General features: G+C 70.1%; 1 protein-coding gene across 6 annotated transcripts in view; it reads right to left on the bottom strand.

Annotated features, from left to right (window-relative positions):
• The window catches only part of EP400 (E1A binding protein p400), a 73,102-nt gene that overhangs the window by 2,360 nt on the left and 56,649 nt on the right, over positions 1 to 14,093 (bottom strand). For 4 of the 6 annotated variants that reach the window (XM_036014421.1, XM_036014420.1, XM_036014423.1 and 1 more), the window contains 19 exons: positions 13,061 to 13,195; positions 12,774 to 12,857; positions 12,279 to 12,416; positions 12,022 to 12,066; positions 11,778 to 11,931; positions 11,337 to 11,578; positions 11,038 to 11,211; positions 9,090 to 9,226; positions 8,926 to 8,982; positions 8,174 to 8,252; positions 7,827 to 8,078; positions 7,520 to 7,568; positions 7,341 to 7,450; positions 4,659 to 4,860; positions 4,358 to 4,524; positions 2,871 to 3,083; positions 2,412 to 2,607; positions 1,711 to 1,835; positions 381 to 527 (listed from right to left, as the gene is read on the bottom strand). In XM_036014421.1, the coding sequence (XP_035870314.1) occupies positions 381 to 527; positions 1,711 to 1,835; positions 2,412 to 2,607; positions 2,871 to 3,083; positions 4,358 to 4,524; positions 4,659 to 4,860; positions 7,341 to 7,450; positions 7,520 to 7,568; positions 7,827 to 8,078; positions 8,174 to 8,252; positions 8,926 to 8,982; positions 9,090 to 9,226; positions 11,038 to 11,211; positions 11,337 to 11,578; positions 11,778 to 11,931; positions 12,022 to 12,066; positions 12,279 to 12,416; positions 12,774 to 12,857; positions 13,061 to 13,195 (2,706 nt within the window). The remainder of the gene's footprint in view (positions 1 to 380; positions 528 to 1,710; positions 1,836 to 2,411; positions 2,608 to 2,870; positions 3,084 to 4,357; positions 4,525 to 4,658; positions 4,861 to 7,340; positions 7,451 to 7,519; positions 7,569 to 7,826; positions 8,079 to 8,173; positions 8,253 to 8,925; positions 8,983 to 9,089; positions 9,227 to 11,037; positions 11,212 to 11,336; positions 11,579 to 11,777; positions 11,932 to 12,021; positions 12,067 to 12,278; positions 12,417 to 12,773; positions 12,858 to 13,060; positions 13,196 to 14,093) is intronic. The other 2 variants (XM_036014419.1, XM_036014424.1) reach the window with 1 other exon arrangement.

The raw sequence follows: 14,093 nt of genomic DNA on the forward strand, positions 1-14,093 counted from the left end.
CGGCCACAGAAAGGGGAAGGAGGGAGAGAGGACGTGGCCGCCCGGCCCAGCGGCGAGGCTGGCGCGCCACCCTGCACCCCTGTAGACTGCGAGCTGCCCTCCCTGGCCGCCCGCCGACCCCTGGGGGCGCCACTGCCGCTGGGTCTCTGCGCGCCCCTGGGTGCAGGCGTGTCGCACACCTGCGCTGCACGCCGCACAGCCAGCGAGGGCCGCTGGTGGGGGGGCCAGCCCCGGCTGTGGGGAAGCGCAGGGCCCGGGCGCTCTCTGAACTCCCCTCACGGTGCCCGCCCACCTTCCCTGCCTGCAGCCTGCGTGCTGGCCGCCGCGGTCCTGGGCGCCTGCGGGGTCTGCCACCGGCCCTTGCGCTGGCTCACGCTCACCTGGATCTGCGTCTGCACCTGCTGAGTCCCTGCCAGTTTCTGAGCCTGGGAGATGGGGGTGGTGAGGAACTGGGTTTTAAGGGCGGGCTGGGCGGCATAGGCGACCTTCTGGGGCGGGCCCTGCGCGGCGATCTGCTGCGCGGCGATCTGCGGGGGGAGGGGGAGACCACCGGGGGTCAGAGCCGCCGGGCCCTGCGCCTCCCCCACCTGCAGCGTGACCACCCACCCCGAGCTGCCTGCTCTCCGCCGCCCTGCGGCACTCCACCGGCCCGCCCCGCCTCCCCGTCACCAGCTTCCTCTCCCGAAGTCCCCTCGTGTTCGGGGCCGGGGTTCATCTTCACGTGCCCGTCACGTGAGTGACCCTGACCCCAATGCAGGGAACACACACACATGCAACTTCCACACCTGACCCTGAGAGTTCGGCACGTGCGCTGAAGGCCAGCACGAGGAGGAGCGAACCGGCGTGTGTGACCTCTGCACACCTGACCCGGGTTCCAGGCCCCTGCCCCAGGAGCCTCTCTCACTGCCCCCGGAAGGCCGGCACCAGCGGGCTGCCCACCGGCCCCCAGAGCCTCGGCCACGCACAAGCACTTCCCAGCGCCTCCGCGGCGCTCTCCCAGCTGACGCTGACACTCGGACCCGCAGACCCCCCCTCCGGCCCAAGCCTTCCTGTGTCCCTTTGGGGCGCAAGCTCAGTGGATGTGGCCACTCAGGCCCCACCTGCCAGCCTCTCTGTCCTGGGGTCGCCCGGCGCCAGCCAACCGCCCTGCACTGCTCCCGCGAGGCCGACCAGGACCGGGAGGGGGCCGAGAGGCATCTCCTTCCCTGAACTGCCCACCACGGGGGAGAAGGCCCCACCCCCGGAGGAGGACGCAGCACGGTGCCCGCACAGCACACGCCCGTGTGCCAGCCTGCAGAGGAGGACCTCGCTGGGGACCGGGGTCAGTTCAGAGCTGCCCCCCCCGGACTCTGAGCCCCTGGGACGCCGAGAGCCCTCCCTCGTGCCACACACACAGGACAGGTTCACACCCACCAGTCTGCTTTGTGCTCTGGCGGCCCAGGCGGTCCCCGTCTTCGAGCCACACCTGCTTCCCCAGACCCTCTGGCCCCTCACCAGCCCACGGCCTACACGCCCTCCTGCCCCACCACGCCCTCCCTCTGGGCCTGGGAGCAGCGCCCGCCCCCAGGCCTCGGGCGTGTGGGTGCCGGGCAGCGAGGCAGGGCCCGTTCAGAACCCTCTGGTCCTCAGCGCACCCCGGGCCTGGTCGGGGCCCGACGCAGCGTGAGGATGGGACGGCCCAAGGCCCTCGCCCGCGCAAGAACCCGGTACCTTCTGCTGGACGGCCGCCGGGCCCGGGGCGGCCTGCGGCTGGATGGCCTTCTGCTGCTGCGCGGCCTGCTGCTTCAGCTTCAGCAGCTGCTGCACGTGCACGGGCTGGGCCACGACGGTCTGTCCTGCCGGCACCGTCAGGGGGGTGAGTCACGCGCCAAGTCCCATGGCTACTCCCTGCACGCCCCCGGTCCCGGGGGGGCTCGCACTGCCTGCCCTCTACAGGGAGCTGCGCCCCGAGCACATGGAGCCCTCTCTCCCACGCGCACGGTGGCCCCGGGCCCCCCGGGACACGCGGATGCAGCAGCGATCGCCAACCGTGGCCACCCCACGGCACAGCCACGGACCGCTGAGACTCCGCAGCACACCAAAGACGTGTTTTCTGCTGACCCGACAGACCGGAACAGCTCTGACTCGTTTACGCTGGGTGGCCACCGTGTTGGCTGTTGCCTGTTTATGCGACCCCTGCAGGGGGAAGAGGTCAGTGCCCCTGCCTGCCTGACAGTGGGGTGGCGCAGGCCCCAGCAGCTCGGGCGGTGCACCGGCTGAAGACCACGGAGGCAGAGGGACGGGAGGCACCGCCTGTCCGTGGTTGGGCTGAGTGAGGGTCAAAGTGCGCACTGGGGGGGCTGCGGCACTCCCAAACGGGCGTCCGACGGAGGAGCCCCGGGACGGAGGAGCCAGCGGGCGTGAGCAGGCACCTGCGGCCTTCTGCGGCTGTCCGATGGCCACGCTGATCCCGGCGACGTTCATGGGCAAGGTCGTGACGCCTGGCGAGGAGACCACGGCCGCGGGCACGGATACCACCGGAGGCTTCGCCAGGGCCACCTGCGCCGGCGGGGGCGCCTGGGCCTGCATCTGGCCTTGGGTCTGCAGCTGCGACGTGGGGACGCGCGTCTGGTGCAGGGAAAGAAGGGGCTGGGGCCTCAGCGCGCTGGGGTCTGCACACACCCACCGCCCCCCAAGTGGTCAAGCGGCGAGACGCGGACAGGGCTCCCAAGGGTGGATGGTGGCGGCCAGCCCAGGGCAGGCGTCTCACTGGAGGCCGCCCCACGCTGCTCAGCCTGTCACCCCCAAACGCTGGGGCCGGGGTTTGACAGGGCCTGCAAGCGGCCTGTGCGGAGCCGGAGCTCCGGGCGAGCAGCCCGCGGGCGACTTACGAGCCGGGCCACCTGCAGGTTGGCCACAGTGGTGCCCGTGAGCAGGGCTCCGGGCCTGGAGGCCGTGACGGCGGTGAGCTGGGGGCTCTGCTGCTGCGCGGGCGGCGAGGGCTGCACCTGCGCGGGGGGCGGCGGGGGGCCCGGCGGGGCCTGTGGCGGGGGGGCCTGCGGGGGCAGCTGCAATTTCTGCTTCTGCATCTTGATCAGGTGCTCCTAGAACCCGGAAAGAGCAGGTTTCCGTCAGCGTGGACGGTGTCCACACCGTCGTGGTTTCCCATCCGCGTCCGACGGAGCCACCGGCTGCGGCCACGCAGGCTGCAGGCCGCCCGCGGGGCCCTCCGCCGGCTCTCAGACACTCCGGGCCAGAAGTCAGCACGTCCTGGGGGACCCAGAGACGCGATGCTGACCGTTTAACGAATTCAGAGCAGAATGCCCAGGGTGTCACCGCGCACAGACCAGTCCGTTCAAGACACGCATTAACTCTCAGTCACTTACTTAGTCCGACCAACTGCAAATAAAGATTTCATTAATAAAATTCATGTCTTTAAGTCAAAAGATTTAAATGTCACCGTAGCTCAAATGTATTATCAGGGGAAAAAGTCTTATTTAAGAGAAAACTCAGCGTGTTGCTCCCAGCTACCCCTGAGAATGAAGGGGGTGCCGGGGCGGAGGAGAGGGGGGCAGGGGTGCGGGGTGCGAAGGCACTGGTGCCCGGCTGGGGGAGTGGGGGGAGCAGGACGGCAGAGCAGGGGCCGCCTGGCCTGGGGGGGGGGGCCCACCCACCCCACTGACAGCCTCTGTGGGCCTGCCGCTCCCGGGCACCACGGGGCAGGGCTCCCTGCGGCGACGGCCTGCTCTGGAGCCGAGCTGTCTGTGCTGAGACCACAGCCACCTGTGGCCACCGCACCCTGCGGCTGTGGCTGGAGTGACTCGGGAAACAAACACCCCCCCTCTGGTCGTGCTTCGTCTCCCTGGCATGTGTCCCGGTGCCTCAAGGAGGGAGCCTCGGCGCCGGCCGGCCTGTCCCCTCTGAGCCGGGGAGGGCGGGCCGGCAGGGTCCTCCCTGGGGCAGCCCGTCAGTGGGCTGGGACTCCTGCTGCGCCTTCTCCCCACGGACAGCAGGAACACGGTGCTTCCCTTCACACTGATGTGTCTGCACACGTCAGCACAGGCGTGCAGACGGCACAACCAGGACGCCGTCCTCACGCGGCGCCTGTGAGCAGCAATGCTGCCTGGGAGCCCGCCCCTGCCCCGGCCCGGGACGCTCCTGCACGTCCTCCGGGTGGGGCTGGGACCCGGGAAGGCAGGCGGGAAGATCGCTGGGAGCTGGGGCCGAGGCCTCCAGAGTGCCCAACGACGTCAACGATGTTTTAAAGACGACACCAACACCCCGGACTCCGGCGGCGCCTGCAGGACGCGCCTCGAGGGACAGGACACACGCGGCCGCGCCCAGACTGAGCGCTGCCGCGGCGCCCCAGGGTGCTCACCGGCGTCAGCTTGCTGACGGCTTTGATCTGTGCGGGCGACTGGGCCTGGCCCTGCAGCTGCGGGACCTGGGCCTGGGAGGGCGGCGGCGGCGGGGGCGGCTGCTGCTGCCGGAGGAGCTGGAAGTGCGCGGGCGTGAGCGTCTTCCCTGGGAGCTGCACCCCTGTGGCTGCAGAAGGGGTTTCGTCAGGGCGCACTCGGACGCCGGTCTTCTCCCCCACGACCCCCCCACCCCCGCCCCGGGGCTGACTGAGGCCTGCCTTCCAGGGCGGGGCACCCCGGGAAACCCAGCCCCGTACTTGCCTTGGGACACCTGGGTCACCAGAGACCGGGTCGGCGTCTGCACCGCAGTCAGGCTGGTCGTGACCACGGCCGAGGCCGTCACAGAGGTGACCGCCCTGACGCCCTGCGTCGGCGCCAGGGACACCAGGTCAGAAGTGGCCGGGGAGCCCACCGCTCGAGGCTGCGTGTGCACCACTTGGGCAGGTGCCGAGCCCCCGGAGGTCTGGAAAGGCAAGGCGAGGAGGACCCGTGAGTGACTGAAACACCCTTCAGGGCCTTCCTCCGTCGCTGGACGGAAAGGACGCCCGGCTCTGAACCCCAAGGGGCAGAGAACCTGCGGGAGACCTTGCTGGCTCCGGGCGCACGCCGTGAGCAGCGGAGCAGGTCACTCGGCCACACTGCTTGGGGCCTGGCACCAGCCCCCCAGGCCCCCTCCGCCACGCCGCCCCGTGCTGCTGTCCCCACGCCCCAGACCTGCCAAGGCCTCACCACCCTCCGCCTGCCAGTGTTGGACCCCCCAGAACAGGAGGTCCGAGGCGCTGACTCTGCACCAGCATCGCCCCCAGGCAGGCACGGAAGCCACCGCGTGGACCCCCTTCCTGTGCTCAGGGCTCTCAGCCCCCCCCCCCCATCTGGCCGCCTGCCATCTCCCCGAGCTGCCCCCGGACGGCGTCCTCCGACCTGCCGCCTCCGTCACCGGTGCCCTCTCCGCTGTGTCCGCGGGCAGTGAGGAGACCGGGCTGTCTCTTCCCAGCACTGGTAACCGTTTTTTTTTTTTCATTCCTAGCAGTTCTCTGTGTCCTTTCAAATAGTTCCCTGGTTTTTAGACACATCTTCAAGGTTCCTTTACTTCTTTAACTCGGCAAGCATAACTGTTTCACAACCCATATTCAGCAACCCCACCACCTCAAGTCCAGAGGGCCTGCCCGCTCTCAGCTGCCTGCTCCTGCCTCTGCAGAGAGCCCCCCGCCGTCTGCAGCTGCGCCCCGTCCCAGCCCCGGGCGGGCAGGAGGGCCTAGTGCGGGCTGCCGTGCGCCCCACGGTACTGCTGCACCCGCACCCCAGGGCGCGCGTCTGCAAGAGGTGCCGGGGAAGCACTCCGTGGACGAACCACGGCACCTCTCGGGACACCCCGCACGGAAACAGCTTGTTGTTCCCGTCGTTCCTGGTCCCGGGCGAAGCCGCCGCCCACAGCCGTGGGCAGGTTTTTGTGCAGGCGTTTCTCCCGAGGGAAACCAGGAGTGGAGCCGCCAGGCTGTCGGGCAGACGCAGGCTCACCGCCACGAGAGCCGACCCCGCTCCGTTCCACAGCCACTGGGTGGAGCCCCCGCTGCCCTGCCTGTGCAGCACGCGGCGCTGCCGGGCCCGGGGGCTGTGTCTCAAGGCCACGCTCACGGGTGCGCGCCGGCGTGTCCCCATGTTCTGTGGGCACGATCCCCGTGAGTGTGCTGCACGCCTGTCATCCATGCACCTTCTTCAGCGAAGCAACTACCTCTCGGGCACCTTTGAAAGTTGTTCTCCGGTGACGGGAGAACCTTCGCACCGTCTGGGCACCAGTCCCCCACCTGCTGCGTCCTGTAAACACGTTCCAAGGAGCAGCGGTTCACCGGTTTTGATGAGGCCGGTAACTAGTCTGCCGTCGGTAGCCCCCAGGCCGTGGCACCCTGAGAAACGTCTGCCTGGGCCAGGCAGGCGGAGGCGGTCTCAGCGTCGCCTCCTGGACGTGCAGAGCGGGGCGTTCGCCTTCCGGTCGGTGAGCCTCTGAGTGCCTTCCCGCGGGCAGCGGGAGCCACGGGCCACAGCCTGCCGACAGCCCGCCCTCCCCCCCGAGCCCCCTCGGCACTCTGGGTGGAAGTCGGCTGTGCGTGAGGGTCTCCTCCCAACCTGTCCCGCCGCAGGGACCCGCGTGTCCACCCTCTGCCGGCACCACACCGTCCGACGGCTGCGGCCGCGCCTGCGTGTGCTCACAGCTCAGGAGGGACGCCGTTCCCCTCGCCACAGCACAGCTGACCCTGAAGCAACCCCTTCCCATCACGCCGCTGCCTCTGGGCCCCCGGGTGTGCGGCCGCACCGGAGACTGGGGCGAGCGCTAGACTCCTGAGCGTCAGCAGTCCGTTTCTGCTTTCTACGGCAGGCCAGCAGCGGACTTGCCACGAGGCGGGTCTGGCTGGACGCCGGTGTTCTCCGGTTGGTTATCGCTCTGGCCCTGCTGGCTCCACACGCGGTGGTCTCGTGGCTCCTCATCTGCCCTCTGCCCAGGTTCGGCCCCTCCCTGCTCCCGCGCCTGGGTCTAGGCACCCCGTAAATGGAGCACCTCTCTGCTGCCTGGCCCGCCCCCTCCCAGCAAGGTGCGTGGGCCATGCTCATGTGACACCATGCCCCCCACCCCAACCCCGCATGATCCCCAGAGCAGCCATCTCCGTGTCCCCACACCCCTCCACAGGCAAGAGGAGCTCCCCTGTCGGTGGCATCCCCACGGCACCCTGCGGAGGAGGGACGTGGCTGTGGGGGCTCCCACACGCACCCGCAGACACACAGCACAGAGTGGACCCCTGAGCACCTGCTCGTCCGAGTGGCCTAGTGAAACTCAAGCTGGGCCAGCACTTCCTGCGCCCAGGGTTGCTTTCTCCAGAAGGCAAACCAACAGCTTCCCGGGACCCCGGCCGGGCGTGTGAGGCACACGCCGGGAGCAGGGTGACTCACCGTCAAGGCTCCCGGCGCCACGGGCGAGGCAAGGCGCTTGTTGATGGACTGGAAGGTGGCGGCGGGGACGCCAGCGATGGTGTTCACGATCACGTTGCCGCTCACCGTGCCTGTGGGGAGAGGGCCTGTGAGGCGGGCGCCACGCGGGCGAGCCCCAGCCACGCATCTCCGACTCTCACCTGCCGGCATGCTGGTCCCGGTGACGGACGTTTTAATGGCTCCCGCCTGCTGGAGAGAAAAGCCACCTGAAGACCGGGCCGAGCTCGCACGCACGGGGAACCCCCGAAGGCTCCCACCTCACTGGCACGGAACCCAGGCTCCTGGCCACCCAGCTGCAGGAGCTCCGGAGGGCAGAGCTGGCAGGGGGGGAAGACACCCCCCACCCAGGGAAAGGCAGGGCCTCGCCACCCCCACCAGCAGGGAGGTCTCCCGCTCTGGACCCTGTGGGAAGCTCAACGGCCTCGAGGGGCAGGAGGGCCAGCTCACCAGGACGGCGGCGCTGCCCACGGTCGTGATTGCGGGCGACGCCTTCGGTGGGGGCTGCGCGGGCTGTGCCGGGGGCTGCACCTGGGCAGGCGGCTGCACGGCGGGAGGCCCCGAGGGCTGCTGGCCGCCTGCTGCAGGGGGCTGGGGCAGGGGCGGCGGCGGCTGCTGGGGCGGTGGTGGCTGTGGCTGCGGTGGGGGCGGCGGGGGCTGCGCCACGGGCGGCTGCTGTGCCTTCTGCTGGTCGGCCAGCGCCTGCGGGGCGGGAGGGAGAGGAGTGTAAAGCAGCCGAGGCTGCAGCTCCCGGCGGCAGCCACCCCGCTGGGCCCTGGCCCGCCCAGGCTGCGCACCTTCTTCTCTTTGGCGATGCGCTCTGCACGGAGAGACGCGACCTGGATCGGCGGCAGGGGCTTGTCGTAGTTGATCCCGCTGGAAGGCAGAAGTGGTCAGGGGTCAACAGGCGAGTTCTCCAGAAGAGAGACCCTCTCCAAACCCAGGGCCCCTGTAGTCCCAGCTGGGTGCTGGCGGCAGCTCTGGGCCAGCCCAGAGGTGGGGGCACCGGGCACATCAGCCCAGGAGGAAGCCAGCTGCCTCGGCCACCCCGGCCCCGGGACCTGCTCCCCTTCAGGCCTGTCTGGGGACAGACGCCCCAGGTCCCGGGCTGTGCAAACACTGCCCCGGCCTCCAGGTCCAGAGCCGGCCAGTGAACCCCAGGGTGCGGCCCCCACAGGTCCCCGCTCCAGCGACTCCTGCGGCCCCCCCACACTTGTCACCTACGAGCTCCGGGATTCGAAGCACACCCGCCCCCAGACGGGGTGTGTTTTCACAGAAGAGCTAACAAACGTCTGCTGGACGGGGGGAGGGAGGGACACAGAGCCCCTGCCCTGCCCTGTCGGTGTGCCCTCTGCCCGACGGCAGCAGGGGCGGGGCCCTGCACACCCTCCACGTGGGGGCGAGGCCGCCCCCGAACAAGAGCCCCTGCACCCCCGCCCCCCCCCCCCGCCCCCCCGCACAAGGCGTGGAGCTCATCGGGCGCGGGAGAACGCCGCGGCACCGCCGCTGCAGGGAGCGGGAGGCGTGCCGCGAACGCAGAAGAACGTACCTCTCCGCCAGCACGGAGGCGTGCTTGGGGTTCTTCTGGAAGGGATTCATGCCGAGCCTGCAGCATGGAACGGGACAGCGGTCACCGCGGGAGGAGGGGCACGCAGACGGCAGAGGGGGAGACGCGCCCCCGCCGGGCGGGGCGCAGGGAGCGGGCGGGCCTACAGGGGTCTGATGGGCGGGCTCCTCTTCCCAGCGGTCATCTTCATCAGGTCGAAGCGGCTGGTGTAGAGCTGGGTGTGCGAGGCGTTCTCGTCCTGGGCGAAGGCCTGCCCCGTGCGCAGGGGGCGGTGGCTCTTGCTCTGCAACGGAGCGGGCGGCCGCGGTGACCCCGGGCGGGGCTCCCTGGCCCGGGGGCGGCGCCCGGGGACGGAGGGCCCACCTCCCCAGGGAGAGAGACCCGGGGGCCACACGCCTGAGGCCACAGACGAGGGACACAGCCGGCGCCTTCAGCGGCAGCCTGACCTTGCCCGCTGGCCTCTATCTGTCCACAGAGGCCTCGCGAAGGGGCCAGATGTCCCTGAGGCCAGACTTTCCGTGGGGTTCCAGTGCTGCTTGGGCCTGGTGACGCTGCCCCCCCACGCCCCACAGCCCCAGAGCTCAGGACAACTCCCCCTGCCACACGAAGGGCTGGCTGGTGACCCCGTGGGGCCCGGCTCCTGAGCTCTTGGCCCTGCTCATTGCCAAGCTGGAGTGCAACGTGGGCGGGGACAGAGCTTCCGGAGGGAGAGCCCGCGTGGGGAGGTGGGGAGGGCTGCAGGGCGCTGCCGTCCACGCTGAGGGAAGGCCCTCGGGGGAGGAGAGGCGCAACCACAGAACGCACGTGCGGGGGCGGCCCGCCTGCCGTGGGACACGCCCTGCCGCGTCGGGGGGGGGGTGGGGTGGGGGGGGGGATGGGGAGGACGGTGCGGACGGCTAGGCCCGGCCCCAGCCCTGGACGAGAGCACAGCCCCAGCGGCAGACTGTCCGGATCCGCCCGGCTGCGAGGGGCTCCCCTCGCTGGTGTGCGCCAGTGGGGGCCTCGTGCGTCCCCTCCGCCAGCACCGCCCTCCCCACTGGCTCCATCGCGAGTGCCGCCGGGGTGTCCCCGAGGGCGGCAGCCTCTCGGCCAAGACCCGAGGGAAGGGCACAGGAGAGGGCCCCCCTCGCCACCTGACGGCGCCTCCCGGAGGCCCCCTCTGACTCAGGAGTCACCACTACGCCTCACACACGGTGTTTTCTTCCGTTCCACCCCAGAGCGGTGACGGGAGGTCAACGTTCAAGTCAGAGCCACTGTGAGAGATGCTCCCAAACGTGCCAGACCCCCGTGGTCCCGGTGAAGGCACCGGGATGCTGACCGGGAAAAGCTTGCCTGTCGTTTTTAGACACAAAACCCCACACGCCTCATTTTGAGAGAACCGTTTTCCAAAAAACTGCAGCCGAGCTGATGCAAAGGCTGGCTGCGGGGGAGTGAGCAGTCAGACACCGTCACAGCCCAGAAGCGCGGGCAGATGTCCCTTTGCAGGGACGAGCCCGGCACTCCCCCCAGACAGGGCACCGGGGGAGATCAGCACTCAGACGCTGGCCCGGAGCCGCGACGCTGTCTAAGAAGCAAGACGGCGAGTGGGAGGAGGCCGACCGGCTCGAGGGGGGAGGAAGGCGCCTGGGCGCCGGCCTGCAGCCCCACAGAGCCCACACCACGGCCTCCGGCTGACGGACAGTAGGGAGCCACCGCCCTGGGTCAGCAGCGCCCGTGACACGTGCAGCTGGTCAGGGCCAGAGTGTGCAGAGCACACTAAACCGGCGCAGCGGCAGATGCCCGGGAAAGCTGGCGCTTTTCTTCACGCGAGCTGACAGCACAACGCAGCGCTCTCCTGGTCCACTGGGGGGCAGGCTCACTGGGGGGGCGGGCAGCGCGCTCGCAGCCACTGGACGGCACGTAGTGACGGCAGCCGCGCAGGTGCTCCGAGTCACCCAAGCCTCCGGCAGCGGGAACGGCAGCCTGCACCCGAAGTGGCCGTGGCAGCTGCGTCTCGAGTCCCCCGCCAGCACAGGACAGGCCAGGCCAGGCCAGACCTCGCCCCGACGCGCCTCCGGCGGCCCTGCGAGGGGAGGGCCCTGGGCGCGCACTCACCTTCCCCTCCTCCCGGGGGATGAGCACGCTCTCGTAGCGGCTGCGGCACTGCTTGGAGGAGCGGTAGATGCGGCTGCAGGAGTTGACGACGTCGCTGACCAGGTCCCAGTTGGGCGTGTGGGCCGGGGACACGACCGCCAGGTTCAGGGGCAGCTCCAGCAGCTGCTTCACGGCCTGGAGGGCCAAGGTCGGGCCAGGGGTCGGCACGCCGAGCAGCACCAGGCTTCCCCGCGGTCGGAGGAGCGAGGAGGACGGGGGCGCACGTGGGGGGGGGGGGGTGCCCTCGGGAGCAGGCTCACCTGCAGCAGCGCCCAATCCTCGCTGATGAGCCACTCGGGGTTGTCGGGCCCCGACTCGGTGGCCGGTTTGGCAAAGGTGGGCAGAGGCTTGGCGAACTGCGTCTGCTGCTTCAGCAGGAGGTTCTTCTTCTGCTCCTTCCCCTCCCGGCGCATCTTCAGCAGGCCCGGGGTGGCGCGGTCGAACAGGGACCGCGGGGGCACGACGGCCTCCCCGTGGCGCTGCTTCTTCTTCCTGCCTGCGGCTGCACCGAGAGGCCGGCTCAGTGCGGCGGTGCCCAGAGCACCCCACCCGCCTCAGGGAGCCCGGGAGCGGGCGAGGGCGCCCAGGCCCCCGGACACCCCGGGCAACCACAAGCCGCCCTGCTTCCACTGCGGAGACTGGTCCTGCCGGCCCCCGAGCACACGGCGCCGAGGCACCGGGGTGTGGATGGCAGTGCCCACCTGAGGGGTCCGTCCTGTGCCGCCGGCGCTCCTTCCTCACGTACACGGGGGGCAGCTTGGCCTCGGGGATGGGCGTGGTCTCGTACATGAGACACATGACGGAGTCGATGTAGATGTCGTTGTCGTCCTGGGGCGGCGTGGGCGGGGTCCAGAGCTGCACGGAGACGGGGGAAGCGTGAGCCGTGCGCCTCAGGGAAGGCGGCTGGCGCCACAGGGGATGGGCACCACGAGGCGCGGCACTCACCGGCATGACTTCCGTCTGCCCGTCGGCACCCTCGTAAACATACTCCTGCGGGGGACAGAGGGGAGCGCTCAGTCGGCCAGCCGGCCCGCGTCACCCCACGGGTGGCCTTTGCCGCTCTGCGAGCCGAGGGCCAGGGCCTCTGCCCTGCCGCGCCGCGCCCCGCCAGGGGAAGGCCGCGCGGAACCGGAACACCGGGCAGCGGCTCTCTGCGGGCAGGAGCCGGCGCCGCCGCGTGGGGCCCTGGGGCGGGTGCGCACCGCGTTGTAGGCGTCCTCCCGGGTGTAGGTGAGCAGCTGCTCCTGCTCCAGCTCCCGCAGAGCCCTGGCCTCCTGCTCCCGCAGCGCCCGCAGGTTCTGGGCCTCCCAGGCGCTCACTGCGGTCAGCACGGCGTCCTGCCGGGGGACACAGGCCCGGACACGGCACTCAGCACCACCCCCACCGGGCACACGTCTGCCCCTGACCCAGTGTCTCGCTCAGGCAGGGACCCTCCCGTCCCCGCCACAGCTCCCCTCGGAGCTGCTGCTCCTCGTTGTCCGGAACTTCTCCTCTGCCCATCACGGAGCCCCTGTCAGGCACCACGACACTCTGGCACCCTCGACACCGCCCGTGCAGGCTGCCCTGAGACTTCGCTGTCCCCGAGCTCCCTCGCTGCAGGCGGGGGGCTTGCCCTCAGACACCAGGCGGCTGCACCCCTCCAGAGCTGACGCTGCAGAGGCCAGGGCCCCCGGCCGCTGGCAGGAAGGTGGCCTCACCTCACTGGTCCTCTCCTTTCCGTGGTCAATGGCAGTATGGAATAGTTCCAGGTAGTTCAAAGCGTACTTTTCAATTGGGGTAAGCTGTTTCAAAATGTAAGTTTGGACACAGTTAGCTGTAGGTTAATAAGGGTTAGAAGTCCCTTACGAGACCCACCTACACATCAGTCAAAAAAGTGGCCGTTCTTGGCCCAAGTAAATAAGGGATGGTTCACGAAAGGAACAGGTTTTTGAAGCAGACTGGCGAGGGAGAACCTGTGGGGAGAAGCGAGGGAGAAGAGGCCCACCTGCTGCATGAAGTCCGCCAGCTCCTCCAGCTGCGAGGGCTCCGGGCCCCGGGGGCTGCCGGGGCCCGGCGAGGCGGGCGTCTCCCCTGCAGGCTCCTGCGCGTCCCCCTCCAGGCTCTCGATGCTCCTCAGGGCCTGCGGGGCAACGGGCGCGGGCTGGGTGCTCCAGTGGGCTTTCCGCCCCGGAGCCCAGGGGTTTCGGGAGAGCCACGCCCCGGGAAGCCGGCCGGCCGGCTACCCACCCTGTCTGCTGCGCCCCCAGGGCGACACGCTCGCTCCCCAGGAGCCCCTCACACGTGGACCCGGGCAGGGAGGGCACCGCGAGTGGACGTGAGACTCGCCCCGTGCTGGACGAGGAGGAGCCACAGGCACAGGGGCCGACACACACGGCAAAGCCCCTGCGTCCACCGCAGAGCGAGACGGGCGCCCCCTCTCACAGCCACGCCCACCGCCGCCTGCGGGCCCTGACGGGGGACCAGCCCTCCGCGGTGCGGGAGACACGGGCCCACCCACGGCATCCAAGCAGCTGACACCAGGCCCACAGAAACCGGGACAGGGGACGACAGGCGCGTCACCGCGGGTCGGGAAATGCAGACCAGAGGACACACCACTGGGCGCCCGTCCCAGCAGCCGGGGCACACGCCTGACGGTGTGGCAGGTGCGGGACACTCTCACATCGGGGTGGCCACACCCTCCAAACGGGGGTCCATACGGGTGCCAACCAAGGCACGGACCCCCTGCTTCCAGGGCGATCTGGCCAGCCTGCCAAGGGTGACACACAGCACAGCTCCCCGCTGTACAAACACCGTCTCCAGACAAACCGCACGGGCGATCCTGGGGGATGAAACGGGGACGCCGCGAAAAAGACAGAGGGGTGTGGTGCCGACCCAGGGTGAGCGCCTCTCCAACAGAACACGGGGGCGCCGACCGCGTGGTCAAGCTGCCCGCTGCGTGGGGATCCTCGCCTGCGCGGCACACGACGGCGCGAAGAGGCGCACCGCAGCCTGGGGGAGGCTCCACGCCGGCCTGAGAA

This window comes from Phyllostomus discolor, chromosome 13, assembly GCF_004126475.2.
Source record: "Phyllostomus discolor isolate MPI-MPIP mPhyDis1 chromosome 13, mPhyDis1.pri.v3, whole genome shotgun sequence".
Classification (NCBI taxonomy): domain Eukaryota; kingdom Metazoa; phylum Chordata; class Mammalia; order Chiroptera; family Phyllostomidae; genus Phyllostomus; species Phyllostomus discolor.